The following is a 23,384-nucleotide window of genomic DNA, read 5'->3' as shown; positions in this document are numbered from 1 at the left end:
GTAGATCTATACTACACCAACTCTTGGGTATAGAGCTTTTCTAAAAACAAATTCAATTTGTGAGATTATGGGTATCCCCTACATGAAAGCATGTGTTTTGTAGGCTGTCATATTCACTTTGCAAAAAATAGCAGGTCCTATTAAAGTCTGTCTTTTATTCTTTGTGAGCAAAATTTTATAAAACAGTTTCCTTAAAAATTGAAACAAAAATTTTCAGGAGGAATTCATTAAAATGCTTAGCATATTGAAAAAGTTCTTAAAGGGTCAAATAGATCTACAATGTATGAACATTTATCTGTAGGACAATATGACATGCTATTGGATTTTCTTGCAAGTCCTAAAAAATATACATGTATGGACTGAGGTCTACTATACATGTATAAAGCCCACTGTCTGCACTCAGTGTAAAACTTCATTTATGCACATTTCAGTTACAAAGTCTTGTTGACACAAAATCAGCAGATAAATTTTGAGCACAGGTCTAAGTCTGCCTCTTGATAATAATATGTAGGAGTATATATATGATGCACATATACATAAACATATATATATATGTTTACATCTATTGCCAAAAATCAATGGGCATGCACACTGAGTATATGTCCATGTATGTTCACTGTGTTTGTGTACATGTATGTATGTGTCTCTTTGTATTCACTTCTATTCACTTATTGTGAGGAAAGAATTTGTGTGTTCGCTCACATGTGTGGAGACTCTGTACACCGAAGCCTGTGTGAATGAATGAAAGTGTGCATACATAATGAGACTACACAATGAAGGGTGAAACAGAGTCGCTCTTCTCCCATGTGACCTCCCTCCCTATGGAATCTTCCCTGTGTAGCTAATTGTTTACTATACACCCAGGAGAGATGCATAGGCCTGCTTGTCTCCTGTGCGTAAGATGGGTCTGGCTTTGTGATTCATCAACTGAATTGAATTACGGTACCCTAAAATTACTTGCTATATACCTTGTATGATGACAAAGTACACTATCTTACGTGTACATGAAAAAAAGATAACAAAAGTATATGGTCAATACAACTAACAAATACATTACTTAAAACTGTTGATGAGGCATGATGCACACAGTACATCTTTTTGCACACTTTGTAAATTGAAATAAAATTGTGAGAATTGGTGTCCATAACACATTTTTTTTTTCATTTTATCGCATAGACCCGTTCATTATAATTAGGGCTGAGTCGAAGCGAGCGACTGACCGATGACACCGGTCACCAGTGGAATTTCTTCTAGACCGGTGGAAAATAAAGAAAAACATTGGGTGTCAAAATTATTTTCGTAATTCTACCTGGTGGATTAAAGGTTTAGAAATATAGAATCATGTGAAAGTTTGATATCTAGATCTATACCGTCTTCACGCTGGTTTTCAAATTTATCCCGGTGCTGTCACAGGATGGCAAAACAGCTATAAACCCGCTACAAACCCTCTATAAATGCATTCACAGTAGAAAAGTTATCCTGTCATAGTCCCGGGATAAATTTCATGTACCCATTCACACTGCAACAGGTGATTTTTATGACCTCCGTAACAAAACGTGTAGGCTTGTGACCCCGTGAGATACCCAACTCTGATACACCGGAAAACTTGAGGGTGGGGTTGCTTGAAATCCTCTGCCCACTCTACACTATTTACATGACCAATTTAAGTTACTACATCAATTATGGAGCTATCTATTCTTTTATGCTTTGCTATTTATCTTTCAGTTGCAGAGAACATATCGTAATTTGCTAAAAGTCAAAGAGCAGGACTCATTCTCTAAGAAAATGAAAACAAGAAAGAGGCAGCGAAGAAAGAGTTATCTCCACCGACATGATGTAGAATACATTGGTAAGTAAACAAATCACAAGTGGTTTATCCCAATGTTGTACCGAAGTTCCTTTACAATAACACGACAGTCGCGGGGCGATGTCCTGCTACTGTTAGCATGGTTTAAGAGCAAAAGTTTGTTGCAGAGTTATAGCGAGGCGAGGTTATCCTGGGGTAGTTTACAGCGAGTCAGAGAATTCACACTGAAGGCAACACCGCTTCAGTATCGGGAATTTCCCGGAACTATAGCGGAGTGTAAGGCCAGTGTGAAGACGGTATCAGATAAGAAAATTTAGGCCTTAAATTGATTTATTTTTTATTGTCTTTGGTGACAATGAATTTCTTACGTAGGTTCTTTATTTTAGCGGTCCACCAGACTTTGCCAAAAAAATCTCAGGCGGTCACCGGAAAAAAACAAAAAATTTAATGACTCGGCTCTAATTATAATAGACCTAAATGTACATGGAATTACCCATAAGGCATTATTAATACCTATCAGAGAGTGTATGATTAAAAAAAAAAATAGATGAAACTGTCGGATTTTACAAGATACATACAATGATCTTTAAACCATACCAGCTAATGCTGATGATAATTTGTCAGTATTCAGTTCTATAGATTGCATTAAAATTCTTAAATTTGGGTAAACAAATAGTGTGGGTTAAAGAGAGAGTGAGAGAGTGAGAGACAGTCTGGAGCAAAAAAAAAGATACTTGTAAAATAATAGGTTGAAGTATATTCCGGAGGTAGTCAAGGGTAAAAAAACTGCAGTCTGAAAAGTATATTCAGGAAAATTTAGAACATCAATATTCTACATCTGGCAGAATAAAATAATAACATGCAACATTTATATAGTGGTATAATACGAATGTTTCTAAGCACTACATGATATTACCCCAGTTTTAGCACAGCAACCCTGATCGGATGCTCAAGGATTTAAGGAATTCCTTCCTACCGGGTACCCATTTACTACACCTGGGTGGAGAGTGGGAAATATAGATAAATGCCTTGCCAAAGGACGCAAGTGCTTCCATGGGATTTGAACCCCGGACCTTGTGGTTCAAAGTCCAGAGACTTCTCCACTAAGCCACAACACACATGATATCTTCATTTACCAAATAAGTGCTACACTGTTGTTGTAAAATGTATAAAAAAAACTCATAAAAGAAATAGCCCCCAAAATTTAACAGTTGCCCCAAAGTGAAAAAGTAGCCCCCTAAATATAAGTTATTTCCTACACTGGAGTGGGATAATTCCAAGATCACACACAAGATTTCTACATGATCATCAATCATAATTTACCCGTTCTCATGGATGACCTAAATAATGTCACATCAGGCGAAAGATGACTGAATTTTTCATGGAATACATGGAAATATTGATATTCACCTTAAAAATTAAAACTCCTCTGGTGACTCATCCAAAATTTTCCGGTTTCCCACAAAAGGTCATTGAGTATCATTAAATTCATCCAATTATATTCCTCCTCTGGAAAGTCTTACATTAAGGGATGGTAAATGTTGCTCAAAGAGACATAGCCTTGTGGGATCACTTATGTGAATTAACATGTGAAACAAATGAAAAAGCCCTTGCTCAAAAGAGACTATATATAGCCCTGTGAGATAACAAAAGTGAATTACTGTATGAAAAAGAGATGAGAGATTCCTCTAATCCTAAAATAGATAGCCCTCATGTGTGATCACAAAAGTGAATTTACATGTGAAACAAATGAAATCGCCCTTGATCAAAGAGACTATAAGCAGCCTTGTGGGATCACAAAAGTGTATTTAAATGTGAAAGAAATGAAAGAGCCATTTTTCAGAGACAATAGCCCTCATGTGTGATCACAAAAGTAAATTTACATGTGAAACAAAGAAATAGCCCTCGAACATTGAGACTAATCTAAAAGAGACTATATGTAGCCTTGTGGGGTCACGAAAGTGGATTAACATGTGAAACAAATGAGAGATCCCTTGCTCATGGGATAGCCCCTTGTGATCACAAAAGTGAATTTACGTACATGTACATCTGAAACAAATGAAATAGCCCTTGATCATTGAGACTAATATAAAAGAGACTATATGTAGCCTTGTGGGATCACGAAAGTGGATTAACATGTGAAACAAATGAGAGATCCCTTGCTCAAAGAGATAGCCCCTTGTGATCACAAAAGTGAATTTACATACATGTACATCTAAAACAAATGAAATAGCCCTTGATCATTGAGACTAATCTAAAAGAGACTATATGTAGCCTTGTGGGATCACGAAAGTGGATTAACATGTGAAACAAATGAGAGATCCCTTGCTCAAAGAGATAGCCCCTTGTGATCACAAAAGTGAATTTACATACATGTACATCTGAAACAAATGAAATAGCCCTTGATCATTGAGACTAATCTAAAAGAGACTATATGTAGCCTTGTGGGATCACGAAAGTGGATTAACATGTGAAACAAATGAGAGATCCCTTGCTCAAAGAGATAGCCCCTTGTGATCACAAAAGTGAATTTACGTACATGTACATCTGAAACAAATGAAATAGCCCTTGATCATTGAGACTAATCTAAAAGAGAATATATGTAGCCTTGTGGGATCACGAAAGTGGATTAACATGTGAAACAAATGAGAGATCCCTTGCTCATGGGATAGCCCCTTGTGATCACAAAAGTGAATTTACATACATGTACATCTGAAACAAATGAAATAGCCCTTGATCATTGAGACTAATATAAAAGAGACTATATGTAGCCTTGTGGGATCACGAAAGTGGATTAACATGTGAAACAAATGAGAGATCCCTTGCTCAAAGAGATAGCCCCTTGTGATCACAAAAGTGAATTTACATACATGTACATCTAAAACAAATGAAATAGCCCTTGATCATTGAGACTAATCTAAAAGAGACTATATGTAGCCTTGTGGGATCACGAAAGTGGATTAACATGTGAAACAAATGAGAGATCCCTTGCTCAAAGAGATAGCCCCTTGTGATCACAAAAGTGAATTTACATACATGTACATCTGAAACAAATGAAATAGCCCTTGATCATTGAGACTAATCTAAAAGAGACTATATGTAGCCTTGTGGGATCACGAAAGTGGATTAACATGTGAAACAAATGAGAGATCCCTTGCTCAAAGAGATAGCCCCTTGTGATCACAAAAGTGAATTTACGTACATGTACATCTGAAACAAATGAAATAGCCCTTGATCATTGAGACTAATCTAAAAGAGAATATATGTAGCCTTGTGGGATCACGAAAGTGGATTAACATGTGAAACAAATGAGAGATCCCTTGCTCATGGGATAGCCCCTTGTGATCACAAAAGTGAATTTACATACATGTACATCTGAAACAAATGAAATAGCCCTTGATCATTGAGACTAATATAAAAGAGACTATATGTAGCCTTGTGGGATCACGAAAGTGGATTAACATGTGAAACAAATGAGAGATCCCTTGCTCAAAGAGATAGCCCCTTGTGATCACAAAAGTGAATTTACATACATGTACATCTGAAACAAATGAAATAGCCCTTGATCATTGAGACTAATCTAAAAGAGAATATAGATGTAGCCTTGTGGGATCACGAAAGTGGATTAACGTGTGAAACAAATGAGAGATCCCTTGCTCAAAGAGATAGCCCCTTGTGATCACAAAAGTGAATTTACATACATGTACACTCCCCTCCAAAAGTTTGGGAACACCTGCCTTCAGTGTGTGTTTTTCGAACTTTGGTAGACTTTACTGAGGTTAAGCCTCATAGTACAGCTGTATTTTTGTTTTAAAGTGAAGGCTATACACCAGTGTACATTTTATCATTGATTCAAACAAATTCAAAGCTCTTAAGGGACGTGCAGCTGCCAAAGAGGGCAGGCTACCAATCAAGATGGCATTCTATAAAAAATGCTTACTTCTTTTAACATTGTTCTGTTTGGGGTTCTTTTCTGAAATTCTTCCCAATATTTTGTGAATGTTACAGCAGATGTCCTCAGAATTTGTTGCTCAGTATTGTTCATAAGACAGTTAATTAATGTAAATCTGCATCTTTATCCTGAAAAACATCTGAACTTGACAAATGCCTAATCCTTCTTTAAAGAAAATACATGGAAGTGGAGTAGACAGTGCAATTTGAAATTCATGAATTCAAAAGTTATTCAGAGTTTTTTACACTTATTCCAGTGCACCTTCACTCAATTTGCCTATTCAGTTTTCTTAGTCAGAAGTCAGTCACAAAATTAAAATGGCTAAGACAAGACAGCTTCCTTTGGAAACACATCAGTCAATTGTAGTTTTGAGGACAGAAGGCTAGCTACTCCATGCAAGAAATAGCCAGGAAACTCAAGATCAGTATCCATGCGGTTCACTACAGCCTGAAACGCAAAGAAGCCACTGGGTCTAATGGGAACAGGAGACGAAGTGGTAGGCCAAAAACAACATCTCCTGCTGAAGATAAATACATCCGGGTGAGCAGTCTGCGCAACCGTTGTCTGACTTGCCCACAAATTACAGCTGGCCTCAACAACACCCATAGATGCCTGTATGTTCTTCAACTGTTAGAAGACGTCTCTGTGGAGCAGGGCTGATGGGCTGTGTGGCTTCAAGGAAAACACTCCTCAAAGAAAAGAACCGGAAGAAAAGGCTTGCTTGGGCTAGGAAGCATAAAGACTGGTCTTTGGAGCAGTGGCAGAAGGTTCTTTGGTCTGACGAATCAAAGTTCGAGGTGTTTGGCAGCAAGCAACGTACCTATGTGAGAGGGCGAAAGGGAGAAAAGATGCTACCCCAGTGCATCAAGCCAACTGTGAAACATGGTGGTGGCAATGTCATGGTTTGGGGTTGCTTTGGTGCAGGAAAGGTAGGCAGCTTGCACAGAGTAGAGGGTATCCTCAACCAGCACGGCTATCATTCAATCCTACAGCGGAAGGCCATCCCTTCAGGGAAACGCCTGATTGGAGAAGAATTCGTTTTCCAGCAGGACAATGACCCAAAACACATGTCAAGACTATGCAAAGACTACTTGAAGAAAAAGAAAGAGAAGCAAGTCCTGGAAATCATGGATTGGCCACCCCAGTCCCCAGATCTCAATCCCATCGAGTTTCCCATCGAATTTTCCATATCAGTGAAACACTGAGTATTGTTTAATTTTATTTTTGTGTCTGACTTCTGACTAGGAAAAGGACAAATGAATGAAGTTGCACATGTTTTAGTGTCAAAGCTCTGAATAACTGCAATAACTGCATGTAATAAAAGAAGTTAGCATTTTGAAAGAATGCCATCTTGACTGGTAGCCAGACATTTAAGAGAGTATAAATTTGTTTGAATCAATAACAAAATTTACACTGCTGTATAATCTTCACTTTAAAACAAAAAAATCAACTATGCTATGAGCCTCAATATCAATAAAGTCTACCAAGTATATAAAAGCACACACTGAATGCAGGTGTTCCCAAACTTTTGGAGGGGAGTGTACATCTAAAACAAATGAAATAGCCCTTGATCATTGAGACTAATCTAAAAGAGACTATATGTAGCCTTGTGGGATCACGAAAGTGGATTAACATGTGAAACAAATGAGAGATCCCTTGCTCAAAGAGATAGCCCCTTGTGATCACAAAAGTGAATTTACGTACATGTACATCTGAAACAAATGAAATAGCCCTTGATCATTGAGACTAATCTAAAAGAGAATATATGTAGCCTTGTGGGATCACGAAAGTGGATTAACATGTGAAACAAATGAGAGATCCCTTGCTCATGGGATAGCCCCTTGTGATCACAAAAGTAAATTTACATACATGTACATCTGAAACAAATGAAATAGCCCTTGATCATTGAGACTAATCTAAAAGAGACTATATGTAGCCTTGTGGGATCACGAAAGTGGATTAACATGTGAAACAAATGAGAGATCCCTTGCTCAAAGAGATAGCCCCTTGTGATCACAAAAGTGAATTTGCATTTGAAACAAATGAGAGAGCCATTGCTAGCCCTATGTGTATGGGGTCACAAAAGTGCATTAACAATTCATGTGTGAAACAAATGAGGGACTACTTGCGCAAGAGACTTTACATAGCCTTGTGGGATCACGAAAGTGGATTAACATGTGAAACAAATGAGAGATCCCTTGCTCATGGGATAGCCCCTTGTGATCACAAAAGTGAATTTACATACATGTACATCTGAAACAAATGAAATAGCCCTTGATCATTGAGACTAATCTAAAAGAGACTATATGTAGCCTTGTGGGATCACGAAAGTGGATTAACATGTGAAACAAATGAGAGATCCCTTGCTCAAAGAGATAGCCCCTTGTGATAAAAAAAAAAGAATCTGCATGTGAAACAAATGAAAGAGCCATTGCGAGCCCTATGTGTATGGGGTCACAAAAGTGCATTAACAATTCACGTGTGACACAAATGAGGGACTACTTGCGCAAGAGACTTTACATAGCCCTGTGGGATCACCGAAGTGGATTAACATGACAAAGCCCTTGCTCAAAGTGACTATAAGTATAACCTTAACACAACCAGTTTCGAAGACTTTGAATAATAAGTCTACATTTCTTTGACTTATATCTCTCAAACATCATGCCTCAATTTCAAACGAAAGAGAAAATTTGGAAATAACATTCTTGCCCATACTGAGATTTGGACCTGCAACCTTCATACCAAACTGACAAGTTGCTCGAAATGTAGCACATATTACTAAGTAGCTGTACGATTCATGACATGAATATTCATGAGGTGTAGTCTTTGAAAGAATAAACCCTATTCTGACAGTGGGAAGAAAATCATATGAGAAAAAAAAACATCCTGCAGTGATAGTATAATGAAATATATCATTATAAACAAGTGGAATGCCTCTGGCCGTCTCACCTGCATCACGCGATTCAATATAGCAGCAGTGCTGATTTTGAAAACTACTATAACTCGCACAAGATGTTCAGTGATACTTGGTTACTCTTATTTCCACGTTTTATGAACTAGACCAATACACTTATAGAGATATGATAGCAATTCAACAAATACCCCCAACGTGGCCAAAGTTCTTTGACCTTACATGACCTTTGACCTTGATCATGTGACCTGAAACTCGCACAGGATGTTCAGTGATACTTGATTACTATTATGTCCAAGTTTTATGAACTACACCAACACACTTTCAAATTTATGGCTGTAATTCAACAAATACCCCAATTTGGCCAAAGTTCATTGACCCTAAATGACCTTTGACCTTGATCATGTGACCTGAAACTTGCACAGGATGTTCAGTAATACTTGATTACTATTATGTCCAAGTTTCATGAATCAGATCCATAAACTTTCAAAGTTATGATGGTAATTCAACAGATACCCCCAATTCGTCCAAAGTTCATTGACCCTAAATGACCTTTGACCTTGGTCATGTGATGTGAAACTCAAGCAGGATGTTCAGTGATACTTGATTAACCTTATGTATAAGTTTCATGAACTAGGTCCATATATTTTCTAAGTTATGATGACATTTCAAAAAACTTAACCTTAGGTTAAGATTTTGATGTTGATTCCCCCAACATGGTCTAAGTTCATTGACCCTAAATGACCTTTGACCTTGGTCATGTGACATGAAACTCAGGCAGGATGTTCAGTAATACTTGATTAACCTTATGGCCAAGTTTCATGAACTAGGTCCATATACTTTATAAGTTATGCTGTCATTTCAAAAACTTAACCTCAGGTTAAGATTTGGTGTTGACGCCGCCGTCGCCGCCGCCGTCGGAAAAGCGGCGCCTATAGTCTCACTCTGCTATGCAGGTGAGACAAAAACTAGTTTGTAATGAATTCTTGATAAACTTTAAACATTTACATGCCAAAACCCCTGGGATGCTTAAACAATTAACTACAATCAAGTACACTTTTCAAGGTTTCACTTTTGACTAGGGCCCTGGGTATTTCTGGACAAAATAGTTTAACAGATTCATGCTGAGAGTTCATAATTTATAATTCAAATTTATGTTAACAGTGGAAGATAAACACTTTTGAAGAAAAAAATTGATTGGACGAAGCACAAGGCCATCACTACATGAGATAATAGGCCAATACTGAACTGCAGTATGCTAACAAGTCATGTGTTACATATTTCATAGATGATCATAGTGCTGTTATCGATAAGAAAATTCTCTGTTGATATATCGCAAAAAATATCTTGCCTATGTCGAGAAACTATCGACAAAAGAACATAATCAATACGCATTTTTTATGCATTGATTAGCGATGTCACAAGTCTAGCACTCACGTTGGTCAAAATGTCTATCTGCCACTGTACAAGAACGCTTTAAAATCCATGTTTATTGAATGTAAACGATTACATTACATCTTTTAACAAACATATTTAGCATAAATACATCCTAACCTTTCACTCAGTGGCATATGCAGGATTTGTGGAAGGGGGGTTCAAGCTGACTGAAAAGCTGACAAGCAAAAAAAAAAAAAAAAAAGGTCTTCAACACCAACAATGTTTTTGTAGTTGTTTCATTCCAAAAAAAAATTTGACAAGCAAAAAAAAAAGTCTTCAACCAAAAATTTTGGTCGTTTTGTACCAAAAATTTAAGGGGGGTTGAACCCGTGACCAACTCCCTGCGTACGCCACTGGTATAACTTAAGGGATTTCAATTTACCTGGATGGAAATCTTCCTGAGGTCTACACTTTGAGTAAAAAAAGGGCCAATCTGCTCAACTCTTGGTAATAACAATAAGTACATCCTATGGCAAAAAGGTGTTTTACCAGAAATATTATAATTGGTTGGTGTTCATATTAGGTGGTTTCAGACCGCCTCGAAGTTCGTCAGTTCCAGGTATTCTCTGATCGGGATATTTACCCCGATCAGAAAATACCAGGTATTTTGGTAAAGTGAAAGCAAACTACGCGTAATTTCCCCGAAAGAAAATACCCGCTAAATAGTAGGTACTTGGCGAAATTACGAGAACTTTCGCGGGGATTTTTCCAAGGTCGCAGGTATTTAGGCAATGTGAAAGCAATTTACGGGAACTTTTAGCCCATCGTGTCGTTGGGCGCGGGCGCCGTGGGTGGCTGCTGGGCTAGTGGTTTTGAATCTCGCGCCTTGCCTGCTTATTAGACCATACTGCGCATGCTCCTAACTTCAGGAATTTATCCCGAAGGGTATGTTTCGGGGCGGTGTGAATGCAGGAATAATTAATGGGTATTTTTTAGCCTAAAAATGTTCTCGTAATTTAACGGGGATTCTTGTGATCGAGGCGGTTTGAAACCGCCTATTGTCACCCATTTCACAAACTATTCTTCAAGGGTTTGAGCAGAGGGAAGCCAGCTTTCGAGATACACTTGTTGTAAAGTGCGACTATGATTTTATGCAAAACTTTTTATACCTTGACATTACACTATCTATGGAATCAATTGAGTGGATTGAGACTCTTAAATTTTGTGATTAAAGTCATTTGACTGGCTACATGTAGTTCAAATACCATTTCTAAACAGAAATCACCGATTTTGAACAACAGGACAGTCACTAAAAGTGTGATATATTTCGAAGGTTCTGCCAGAAAAAAGTGAATGAAACAAAAACGTGCTCTGATGTCCAAATTTCAGAAACCATTTCCCATCAAGCTATGAAACACACAAAAATGTTCCAGCTCCAACAGTATAGGTTAGCACATGTTTTACAAGTTAGGCAAAATGCTCATCAAGCAGAGGCCCTACTTGGAGCAACTAGAACTTAGAAGCAAACCTTTACTCAGGCTACCACTACTATTGGGTCAGATCCATAAAAAGTAGCAATTACTGGACAGCAATTGCTTCAAGCACAAGTAGTTGCTCGCTAAGCAAAAGATCATGCCTTCATGCCTTAGCAATTGTTTCATTTCAAAAGCATAACCCTTTTCTTGCCTTCGTAAAGGATTTGCTAGCGGTTTGAACAATATCGACGTCACGCTGACCAGTGAGAACACGGCTCCCAGAACAAAGTCTGGACTCGAATGCAGATGTGTGGTAGGGCAAAATACTGCTACTCTCGTGTAACATCTTTTCCTGAGATGTGGTATAAAACTAGTCCTTTTAACTTGTTTCTAATTACTAAATCTATATACCGTAGTTTGCAGTCGGTTTGTACTTACTAGGAAGAAAATGTGTTCATGTAGGCTACTTTACACCTTGGGGTTCTCTCTCAAGTGCATGAACATTATTATATCCCTTACTTAAACAAACACCCTGATCAAGCAAACGCTCAAACTTCTCTGACAGAGCTTAAAAAATCCCAAGCAAATGCTTAATCACACAAGCAAAACGTTCGTCTTTATGCATACACGTTTTAGCAATTGTCAAGCAAATGCTACCAGGCAGTTAGCAGTCACTTGAGCTTACTTGCAAAAGCATTTGCTCACTCATTTTTATGCATACTGATTACAGAACCAAGCAAACACCAAGCGCAAAAGCTTAGCAAAAGCAATTGCTACTTTTTATGCATCTGACCCATTGTGACAGCATACATGTATTCAACGATTGTCAATTACATCAACAAACTTTAATCCCATCTCAAAGATGTTCATTCACACGTTGATCAATTATCATCACTAAAAGATATCTTTTAAGTTATAAATAAATTGAAATTTACATTATAAATTTTATAGATATGGAAACATGCAACAATTTTTAAGAGTTTCAACCCATAAAAAGGCAACGTTCATCATGAATGATAATGGTCACTGTCATTCCAGCGGTGTTGGATTCCTATCCCAATCCTCCCATCTCAATAATGTAAATAAACAAACCAACAACATAAGTGTACACACAACCTGAATCACGATATACAATTTTACATGTAACTATTTATCTTCACCATGCTCAGCGGTTGCCAGATCTCTTTCAGCAAATATGAGATGACACAATAAACAACACTGTTACTGTTAGTGCAATTCAACAATTATTCTTAAGTTTGAGACGATTTTGCATCTGTGCGCTGTTGACTGTATTTACATCTAGATAAAAATACAATCAACAGCGCACAGATGCAAATAGATATAGCTCTAACTCTTGCTATATGGTATAAAAATAAGGAATCATTAGTTCAGCTCCAGTGCAGACTGGCTGCAACCCATTGGAAATGAATGCAGAACCATTGCTTTTTCTTGTAAAATTTTCAGCTGCAGATAGCAGGAGCTACCATCTTATTGTCCATGGAGACCCCACCAGGGGGGGGGGGGGGGCCACTTCCATTGACGATTGGATACCAGGCGCGACCAAAGAAATGCGTAAAAGGATCTTTTTTTCAAGATTGGGCATGTTACGTACGTAACGAAATAAGAGTGTCAAAAACACTAAAATACTGAAAAAAGGGTATACATATATTTCACTAGGAAAGCTATGTGTTTACGGTCAAATTCGCGAGGGTATAAAAAAAAGACTATTAATGCTTTATGTACTAAAGTATGTACTTTTTGTCCCAAAACTAAGTGTTTAGACTTGGTCCGATTTGAGCGATGTGTGGGAGGTGGGGCAGTACTCTGTGACATAACAATTAAAATATCGCTGTACTTGATTAAGGGGTCAATTCAGGGAATACTTGTCAAGGGTACCGTTTTGTTGCCAATACGTGTTAAGGGGTGCATGTTTAGAATATATTTGGAAAATACTTGTTTAGGGTGCTTTTCGAAACCCCATGGTCGCGCCTGGTATCCACTCGTCAATGGAAGTGCCCCCTCCCCCGGAGACCCTTCTGTATTTCTACTCACCATGTGTTCATGATTTTTCAGGGAAAAGGGTTTATTTTACTTTTAGGGGCTTAATTCAAGGAAAAATTATCATTTTATTAAAATAGGGTATCTTTTAGCATTTTGCCACAAATAATTGTAATTGGGTGTAGTTTATGAGTCTTTCATGAACAATCCTGAAATTTATGTGTAAATTTTGTGAGCTTTCCTGCCAAACATCAGTGACAAGAGGTGTGACTGTGGTGTGGTCGATAGTTGAGATTATTCATGCATGGAGACTTGATACCTATAAGTAGAAGTCTCTCAAAGCAATACTTCCATCATTAAAGAGGGAGCTTTAAAAACATAACACATTAATATACAACCAAGACATCAACACTGTACAATGTTTATGTAGATGCCATGTTCTGAATGCTCAAATATGCTGATTTTCACATTGAGCACTTGAGGTAAATAATTCCATTCAGCTCATGATACGGCCATTGGCCAGGATTCAAAATAGAAAGGGTCCGGCATCCAAGTGTCCTCATGCACATGCTGGCTACACACACACCTGTGTTCCAAATCAGTACCAGCCGCACAGAAATGTTACTAGCACCAACAATACATTAACAGAGGCCCCTGTTACAACCAATAATGTTGCAGCGATTACTAGTGTTACAGCGTATTATTTACATCTCGGAGCAACATTTGTGAATGGGCCTACTGTAAGTGCTCTGTTAGTGCTAACAACATTTCTGTATGGCCAGTTCAACCTTTCTTGATCGGAAGGCAGGTATTTTCCACTATTCCCAGTTCGAGAGTTTTCGCAATCACGTTGCAGCCGTTCTCTGCAACGCATTAATTCCTTTGAAAATGCCAGTCATATCAAAATGGAGAGCTGAAAGGCTTTTGTCAAAGGTTGGAAAACCGGGGCTGCACAAAACCGTAGATTTAGACCAGACGGACAATAGCAGATATGTCGTTGTTTAGAGTCACAAGACAACGTTGCTGTCCCGGTCCACCAACTGTCGACAAAAGCCTCTCAGTTTTTCATTGTGATTTGACTTGCATTTTCAAAGGTATTGGTGCGTTGTAGAGTGGCCGCGTAGTGATTGCAAAATTCTCTATTGTCTCACGAACACCAAATCGATAATCTTTGTTGAATATTTAATTTTGTGGGTGCCACAATTGCACCCCACATCAATACAAGCATATAAGTAAACATGGTCCAAAACATTATCTGGGGATACAGGAATAAACCTACAGTCACATCAACGATACCGACACCAAACTGATCGATGACATGTCATTGGAGTAATTGGAAATAACAGAATTTTCTGTCAGTCTAGAGACAGTGTTGCAGATGTGACTGTGGCATATAGTTTGTCAAATTGTCTCCCCTGGATTAAATATGTCTGTAGGGCATGGTAACCTCTATCATAAATCATATAATTTGTTAATGGGAACATCAAACTAAGACTGAAAAACTAGACTTACATAATCATGGAAGGCCTTCGCTTCACTTGAATGTTCACATGTTTCTCTCCTCTCTGGCGCAGCACAATATAAATCCCAAAACACACTGAAATAGAACATAGAAATAAACAGTTGTAACAACAAAAGAAAAATATGCTTGGCACACACAGATATCACTGGTAATTTGGTGATTTCTTTTTACCTGATTGCTCAGAGACAGAAAGCATTGTAAACAAGCAACCAACCAGAGAACTGGTGGCTTAAGGTCCTATCCAAGGGACCAGGTATTAAGGATTAATGCCTTAACATAGAACACTAGCACACCAAGTAGGAATCAAACCCGGGTCACCAGAATCCGAAACACCTGTTCTACCGACTCAGCTATCGCGCCTCCTACCAAACTGTCAAAATGCTAGAATTCCTGAACATGCTTGTTTTCTAACATATTGCTTCGGCAATATATGTACCTCAAATGTTCAAATGGATCCAGAGATGCCAAGTTACAAAAAATGTTATGCGAGAGATTTTCATGACTCGGCGTCTCTGCGCGCACGCGGCCAGTATTTACACTTGTACGTTTCGAAATGATATCGATCCATACTACAAAACCATGCGATGCGCGCACATGATTCATCGTAACACGTACTAGCTGTGCGCTGACTGCACTCTCGATTCGTCTCACGTGCCGGGGTAGACGCGACGGCATGCGAAGGCGGTCGGCCAGTGCGTATAATCTAGCAAAAAATGCTACTTTTTCTCTTTTTTTCTGTCGGGTCTCGATGCATGAGAAAAATGGGTTCCATGCGTGAGATGAATGGATGCGTGAGTCTCACGCACATGCATGAGACTTGGTAGCTCTGTGGATCTATGAGGTAAAGTGACTTTATTATGGTTATCTGACACTTGCTATGTTGATTAACAGGCCTACTTGTAGATTTAAACACTTTATTTCATCATTTACCTCAAGAAAAAATAAAGACACTTAATATTCAACAGATGATACTTACCACCACCATGAGTGCAGAAACCCCGGGGGCTCTCCTAATGTGATGTTTTTCTCCCACCTTATCTGTTACAGCGAAGTAAAAAAAGGGAATAAACAATTAATTTCTTGATATCCACAGTTCTACTAAAAAGAATAAAGTTTCATGTATACCCACAACTTCCGCGTCAACAAAGGGTCTCAATAGTAATATTCCTGATAGAGAAAATACCCATCCATAAAGAAATACTTGGAAATGAGGTCTACATGTATATTAACAGACTGTTTTTGGTCAAGTTAAATCCCACAACTTTGCGAATCAATGTGCACAATCAATGAGTGATTACTCTGCATAACAGTCTTCCAAGTATTTAAAAGTCACAAGCAGTGAACGAATGCCATTGTACAAGTCAAAATGGACATGTGGCTGGCGTGGGACACAATACTATAGAAAAGACTTTTAACACATTCCAAGAGACATAAGAAACCTTCCATAATCATTTGGACTTTGGAGCTGACATAAGACTCAAACCATAAACACAGTAAACCCCAATCAATTATGTAACTCCCATGATGGATACAGTGAGATACAATCCAATGATGCTGTGCATGAGTTTGGAGTCATCTTTTATTTTGAGTCATGGTTTAAGACCCATTTGGTGTCTCAAATAAAAAATAAACTCTAATCAGATTCTTAACGGCATTGTGACAGGCTACAGCACTGGGATATAAAGCAGTTACATTAAAATTACTGGTAATCTCAAACTAAAAATACTGCAAATATACCCTATTCAGAATCATTAGAACTTGCATGGTGGCAGCAGTAGGAGACCATTGAATGCCATCTGATCAATATGTCTCATATATCAGAAATAAACTCACAATCATTAGGGTTATGTCTACCATGGTGGCAGTGGTAAGATCATGAGTCGTATTTAATGACCAGTAATCTCAAACTAGAAATGCATGTACAGTAATCCCTACTCAGAATCATTACATCTGTTGTGGTGGCAGATGGAAGAACACTGACAAATTCCATAAAATGGCTTGTGTTTCAAACAGGAAATGCAGTAAACCCTAGTCAGGATCGTTCTAACTGGCAAGGTGGACCGTACAAGGCAATGGAATATCAACAATTGCCAATGTTGTCTCATACTGAACACAGTAAACCCTACTCAGAATCGAAATGACTGGCATAAATGGTGGCGAGTTAGTGACAGTGGAGGATAATGGACCTCATCTCAGACTCAAACCAAAAACACAATAAACCCTACTCAACATCATAACTGGCAAAGTGACAGTATTTGGGTACAAACCACCACCATCAAAATGACCGATACAATATCTCAAAACACAGCAATTCCTAATGACAATGGTTACATCTGGCATTGTAACAACAGTGGTATATTGATCAAAGCATGAAAATTACTAGTGTCTAATACTATCAACACTAATGGTAAACCCTACTCAGAATCGTCAGAACTGGAATGGCAGCAGCAGTAAGATAACAACTTCCACCATCTAATACTCAAAACAATAAAAGTGACTGGTGCAGGGTATCTGATAGTCCAGACTGAAACTTGAAATTTCTTTCCCAAACCTAACCGAGGGCCTTCTGACTCCCAATCCCTAACCAAGTGCCAAGAGATGAGATGATTTTCTGTCTAGCCAGAAACCCAATAGTCATTACTAAGAATAACTTGCATGTTGGTAGAAGCAATATAAAGTACAATAAACCCTTCTTCTATAATGAATCGTGAATGGGGGCAGTAGAAAGATAAAAACCATATCCATCAGTCACTGGTGTCCAAAAAACCGAAACAAGAAAACCCTATTTACAATGATCGTAGCATGGTGGCAGCGATGGGATACTAACCATAAACACCACAGCCACTGGTGTCCCTAAGACCTAAACAAGAAAAACCCGGTCCCTATTCAAAATCACCATGACATGGTGGCAGTGGAGGGATCCCAACCATAACCACCAAAGTCACTGGTTTCCCTAAGACCCAAACCAGAAAAAAACCTATTCCCATTCCCAATCACCAGTGCAGGGTGGCAGCAGTGGGATACAAACCACAACCACCAAAGTCAATGGTGTCCCAAAGAGTTAAGATCCAAACCAGAAAAACCCTACAGGTATTCACAATCACCACGGCATGGAGGCAGCAGTAAAACAAATCACCACCACCAAATTCACTGGTGTCCCTAAGACCCAAACCAGAACAACCCTATTCATAATCACCATAGCATGGTGGCACTGGTTGGATAACAACCATAACCATCAAAGTCACTGGTGTCACAAGGATCCAATCCAGAAAAACCCTATTCCCAATTACCAGAGCAGGGTAGCAGCGGTGGGATACTCACCAAAACAACCAAAGTCACTGGTGTCCCAAAGACCCAAACCAGAAAAACCCTATTCACAATCACCATAGCATGGTTGCAGCAGTGGGATACAACCATAACCATCAAAGTCACTGGTGTCTCAAGGATCCAATCCAGAAAAACCCTATTCCCAATTACCAGAGCAGGGTGGCAGTGGTGCGATACTCACCAAAACAACCAAAGTCACAGGTGTCCCAAAGACCCAAACCAGAAAAACCCTATTTACAATCACCATAGCATGGTTGCAGCGGTGGGATACAAATTATAACCACCAAAGTCACTGATGTCCCTGAGACCAAAACCAGAAAAACTGTATCACCACGGCATGGTGGCAGCGGTGGGATACCAATCATAACCACCAAAGTTACTGGTGTCCCTAAGACCCAAACCAGAAACACTGTATCACCATGGCATGGTAGCAGCAATGGGATTATGCAGGGTGCTACATAACTTTTTAGAAGCACTTGCCCAGTCTGGCAAGTAAATTATTCAAATAGTTGGAATATACTTGCCCTAAAATCTATTTCATATTCCCGAAAAATCCTTGAAAAAAAAGTTTTACCTCTTCAAAAGAAAGTTTTGCAGTTTTATAAACCATTAACCTTTTTCTCTCTTTTGACATGAACTGATCTACCTGCCATGACCAAAATTAGAGTCAATATCATATCGACCCTAATTTTTGTCATTCTACTGTGAGAATTTTGCTTGCCCAATTCGGGCAAGTAGTTTTGTTCTTTACTTCAAAACACTGGCCCGATTCTAACTTTTACTTGCCCCCTGGCAATCGGGCAAGTGCTTATGTAGCACCTTGGATTATGATAACCATCAAAGTCACTGGTGTCCCTAAGACCCAAACCATAAAAACTATATCACCATGGCATGGTGGCAGTGGTGGGACACAAATCATAACCACCAAAGTAACTGGTGTCCCTAGGACGCAAACCAGAAAAACTGTTTCACCATGACATGGTGGCAGCAGTGGGATATAACCATCAAAGTCACTGTTGTCCCTAAGACCCAAACCAAATTAACATCACCATTTCATGGTGGCAGCAGTGGGATATAACCACCAAAGTCACTGGTGTCCCTAAGACCCAAACCAAAAAAACTGTATCACTATGGCATGGTGGCAGCGGCGGGATGCTACCAAAACAATAAAAGTGACTGGTTTTCCAAACTAGAAACACACTAAACCTTACTCATGATTGCCATGGCATGTTGAAAGAAGTGGAATACAACAAAAACCCATCAGTAAATTTCCACTTGGTCTACTGCCGCTTTGTGTACTTTTCATTTGGTCTCATCTTACATGGTATATAGTAATAATTCTTCAACAACTACTTTGTCTTCTAGCTAAAACTTCTAACTGCTATTTGGTCAATCTACCATTTTGTCTAATTTCCTGTTAGACTGGGCAATTAATCTAAGACCATTTGCTAAAAATAATAAGGCAAAGTAGAAATCAGACTATATGGTCAATTGGCACCGTCATTAAGCTAAACAACAATTGTAATAGGTAGAAATTAGACCAAGTGCAACAGAGAAACAAATATTATTAGAAAAAATTGATAACACTAAATTATTATTTCTGATGGGTACAGACTAGAGACCAAATGAATATAAACTTAACCATCAAAATTGGTGTATCAAACTAGATCCACAATAAACCTTCTTCCAAAAAATCACCATGGCATGATGGCAGCAGTGGGATTCAAACTAAAATGATCAAACTGGCTGGTGTCTCAAACTAGTAGAAACTTAATAAACTTTTACGCAAAATCATGCTAACAAGCATTAAACTTCTTTACTGTAAAGGAAATGCCACTTTTGTGTAGGGTACATAGAATCGTAGATCATATTACAAAGTCATTGATCGTATTATGCATATTACTGTAAAACATTAAAAAGGGGACAAAGCTCCATTGAGGCCCATCAAAAGGGTGTCTGCATCCACAGCCTTAAATAGCCTTCGATAAAAGGAAACCCTGATTGCATGGTGGCAGCAGCACCATATGGCCAAATGCCATAAAATGACTGTTGTCCCAAACTCCCAAACTAGAAACACAATCCACCTTACTCACAAAGGTCATGGAATGGTGGCAGCAGTGGGATACAAACTAAAACTATCAGTGACTGGTGTCTAAACATTAAAAAAACAAATTGATATTAGAGAGGTTAAATATGCATAACATCACAATTTGATAGTAAATTTCATATTTTTGTACATGCATGGGTACTACAGAAAAAAAGAGAGAGCAGAAACCCCCATCCCTGCATGGTTCCACACTTCCACTTCCACCACCCCTGAATGTATAGCGAAAGGTTAGTACATGTCAGTGAGGAGCTGTATGCAACATTGTACAATATGCATGTAATTAACATCGTACAATACATCTAGGCCTGCATAGGGTATTGTAGATAAAAACAGTTATCTACAATATCCTATGTAGGCCTAGATGTATTCATAACTAGAGTTGTCTACGATACAATTAATAATCTGCAGTATTACACAAGTACTAGGGCATAAATATTAGACCTCAATATATGTATAAATTATTTACACATTTTCAGTACATACAAATTTGCAAAAATATCAACATTCATGTAATATCTTTAGTGTATATACCATTACCAATAACTGTAATTTTCAGAATGAAGATTGTTTACCTAGAAAGATACAAATGTAATTCTGCTTACTGTAGTGTAGGGTCTTAACTCTAATGCCTTGGAATATTGTTTTCTTCATTACATTTTATCTTGCATTGATCCATGTAATAATACATAGGATCATGCAGTTACAGATCTTGCATTAGGCTAAAGTGATTAGGCAATTGCATAATACCCACCTCAACTTCTTTGCTGTGCTTGAAAAAAAATCCCCACCCCCCCCCCCCCCCCCCAGTGGCGGACCGTGACCCGGAGGAGACAAAGCATTGGGGGGGCACAGCATTGTTCACAAACAATACGGTGCCCCTCCAATGCTTTGTCTCCTCCGGGTCACGGTCCGCTACTGCCCCCCCCCCCCCCCCCCCCATAACCGACAGTGAGAAAAAAAAAAATAATAATATTGCTTTGCGCAATAATTTTGAATTAGCTAAATCAAAGAAAAAGAAATGACCGTCACCATGGCCTTATTTTCAGTTGTTGTTGTTGTTGTGATTTTCAGAAGTACCCAAATACTGAATTCCCTTTACATGTTTTCTACTTCAGGAAAAGACATATTTTATTTGATTACAAAGGGATTCTGTAGTTTATATATACAGCCATTGAATTGGTAGCAAAGTATTGAGTGTATACACACGGGGAGTATACGGGGAATGAGCGACAGCGCGCAAGACAAGTCCGCTCATATTGGCTACTAGTACTACAAAGTTGTATGCATGTTCACTGTGCAGTGGTCCGTAGTAGACTAATGCACAGGATCCAATGGGCAAGACCATAATAACCGAAACTGCCTATGCATTTACTACACAAACTAAATATATTTTTATGAAGGTCTTACCTCGGACAAAAATGTCTGTGCTGTCTTCTGTGCCCCGACATGGAGTAAATATTCGTATACATAGAGTGCTAACCTGTAAATATAATGCAATATGAAAATAAAAGAAAATAAAATACGTGTTACATTCTCGTTTCGAACGACGCTTTCCGCTGCGGGTGCGACATAATGTACGCGGTGCGATATATGGTTGCGACAGTGTATAGTCTGCAGTCTAGATTATGTGTTTCGTCGACTGCGGCGAAGAAAGCCGTCGAATTTTGTATCGAAACACATAGTTTTTAAGTCGTAGAATTCATTTTTCAGGTGTATAATTCAATTTATGAAAGTAATACTTACTTTTCCCTCGCTTGACTGTCCGAAGGTACAGTTGAACCTTTCCCTTTAGGGAACATGCTGGGTAGCTATACTGACACGCACCTGTCAAGCAATCAAGGCAGAGACTGACCCCGTAGCTATGACGACTGCAACGTGAACTGCTTAGTACGCGATGCTGATTGGTCGAAGCACTGATTAATTCAGGGATTCCAGAAACCCTCCAGAGTGCGTTAGGTCATATATGTATGGAATTTACACGAAATGGCAATTTTACTTCACAAAATATAATTTTCCAGAGTTTTGAATTGGAATTACGTTCGTGCAAATGAATAAGAGAGCCAAATCGACCCTTTTAATAGAAAATGTTCTCAATGCAGGAACAACGTAGATAAAATAAAATTCGTTAGGCACATCTTTGCACTTGCTTTAAACAGAATAACATGGACCAAATGCAAGTACATATTCACTAACAAAATTGTAAATCAAACAATTTCACCATCTATTTTGTCTTTCTAGAAAGCATAATTCATTGTTGAATGCATTACTTGACCTAAAATAATTCCCCAATCCATAAAAATTACAAATGGTAATTTTGAATGTTGTTTTGTGTGAGTGTAGCTGTAGTTTACAAATGCTAATGAGGAGAATGAGAAACCCGTAGCTTTATATCGGAGAGGCGGAGAAATTGATTTTCATGGCCGACATCATAAGGAAAATCCCGACAGTGAACACCCTCCCCAAACCAAGGCTTTTCGCTATGTTACAATGCCAAGCTTTGCAGTTCGGCCTAAAGATGAGCACGTAAAATATTATTACCGAGTATGTTACACCGTGTGTCAAAGTCGAACAGATTCTTTTTTTTTTCAATTGCAGAATGTTGGAATTTTTTGTTACCGAACTTTAACCTGAATGAGTTTACTTTAATCCAAGGCCCCGGCCCACCCCAATTACAAACATTTTTATTGATGCACGGGAAGTGTGCAGTGCAGAAGTGCCCTTCTTTACCCTTTTCGAGCATCATTATCATAAATAATTTTTATTTTAACAATTCATTCATAGACATATTTTCTTAGTTTAACAACGTACATATCCGAACATAAATAAACAGATGAAAATTACGATGAATAAATATGAACAATACACGTAATTAAAATTAATTGGTTGAACATGAAGGGGGTATAAGCAA

The 23,384-nt window shown here is 38.4% G+C and overlaps 1 protein-coding gene across 4 annotated transcripts in view; it reads right to left on the bottom strand.

The window, feature by feature from the left end:
- Positions 1-22,924, bottom strand: part of LOC129271077 (single-stranded DNA-binding protein 3-like) — a 58,027-nt gene extending 35,103 nt beyond the window's left edge. Inside the window, exons 1-4 of one of the 4 annotated variants that reach the window (XM_064106212.1) lie at positions 22,220-22,924; positions 21,884-21,956; positions 16,019-16,080; positions 15,033-15,117 (exon numbers count right to left, since the gene is read on the bottom strand). In XM_064106212.1, the coding sequence (XP_063962282.1) occupies positions 15,033-15,117; positions 16,019-16,080; positions 21,884-21,956; positions 22,220-22,275 (276 nt within the window). In that variant the 5' untranslated portion in view covers positions 22,276-22,924. The remainder of the gene's footprint in view (positions 1-15,032; positions 15,118-16,018; positions 16,081-21,883; positions 21,957-22,219) is intronic. The other 3 variants (XM_054908433.2, XM_064106214.1, XM_054908432.2) reach the window with 3 other exon arrangements.
- Between the last annotated feature and the right edge of the window lie 460 nt (positions 22,925-23,384).

The sequence above is a fragment of the Lytechinus pictus genome, chromosome 11 (genome assembly GCF_037042905.1).
Source record: "Lytechinus pictus isolate F3 Inbred chromosome 11, Lp3.0, whole genome shotgun sequence".
NCBI lineage: Eukaryota > Metazoa > Echinodermata > Echinoidea > Temnopleuroida > Toxopneustidae > Lytechinus > Lytechinus pictus.
Note: the sequence above shows the minus strand (reverse complement) of the source record. Positions and strands in the feature narration are given on the sequence as shown.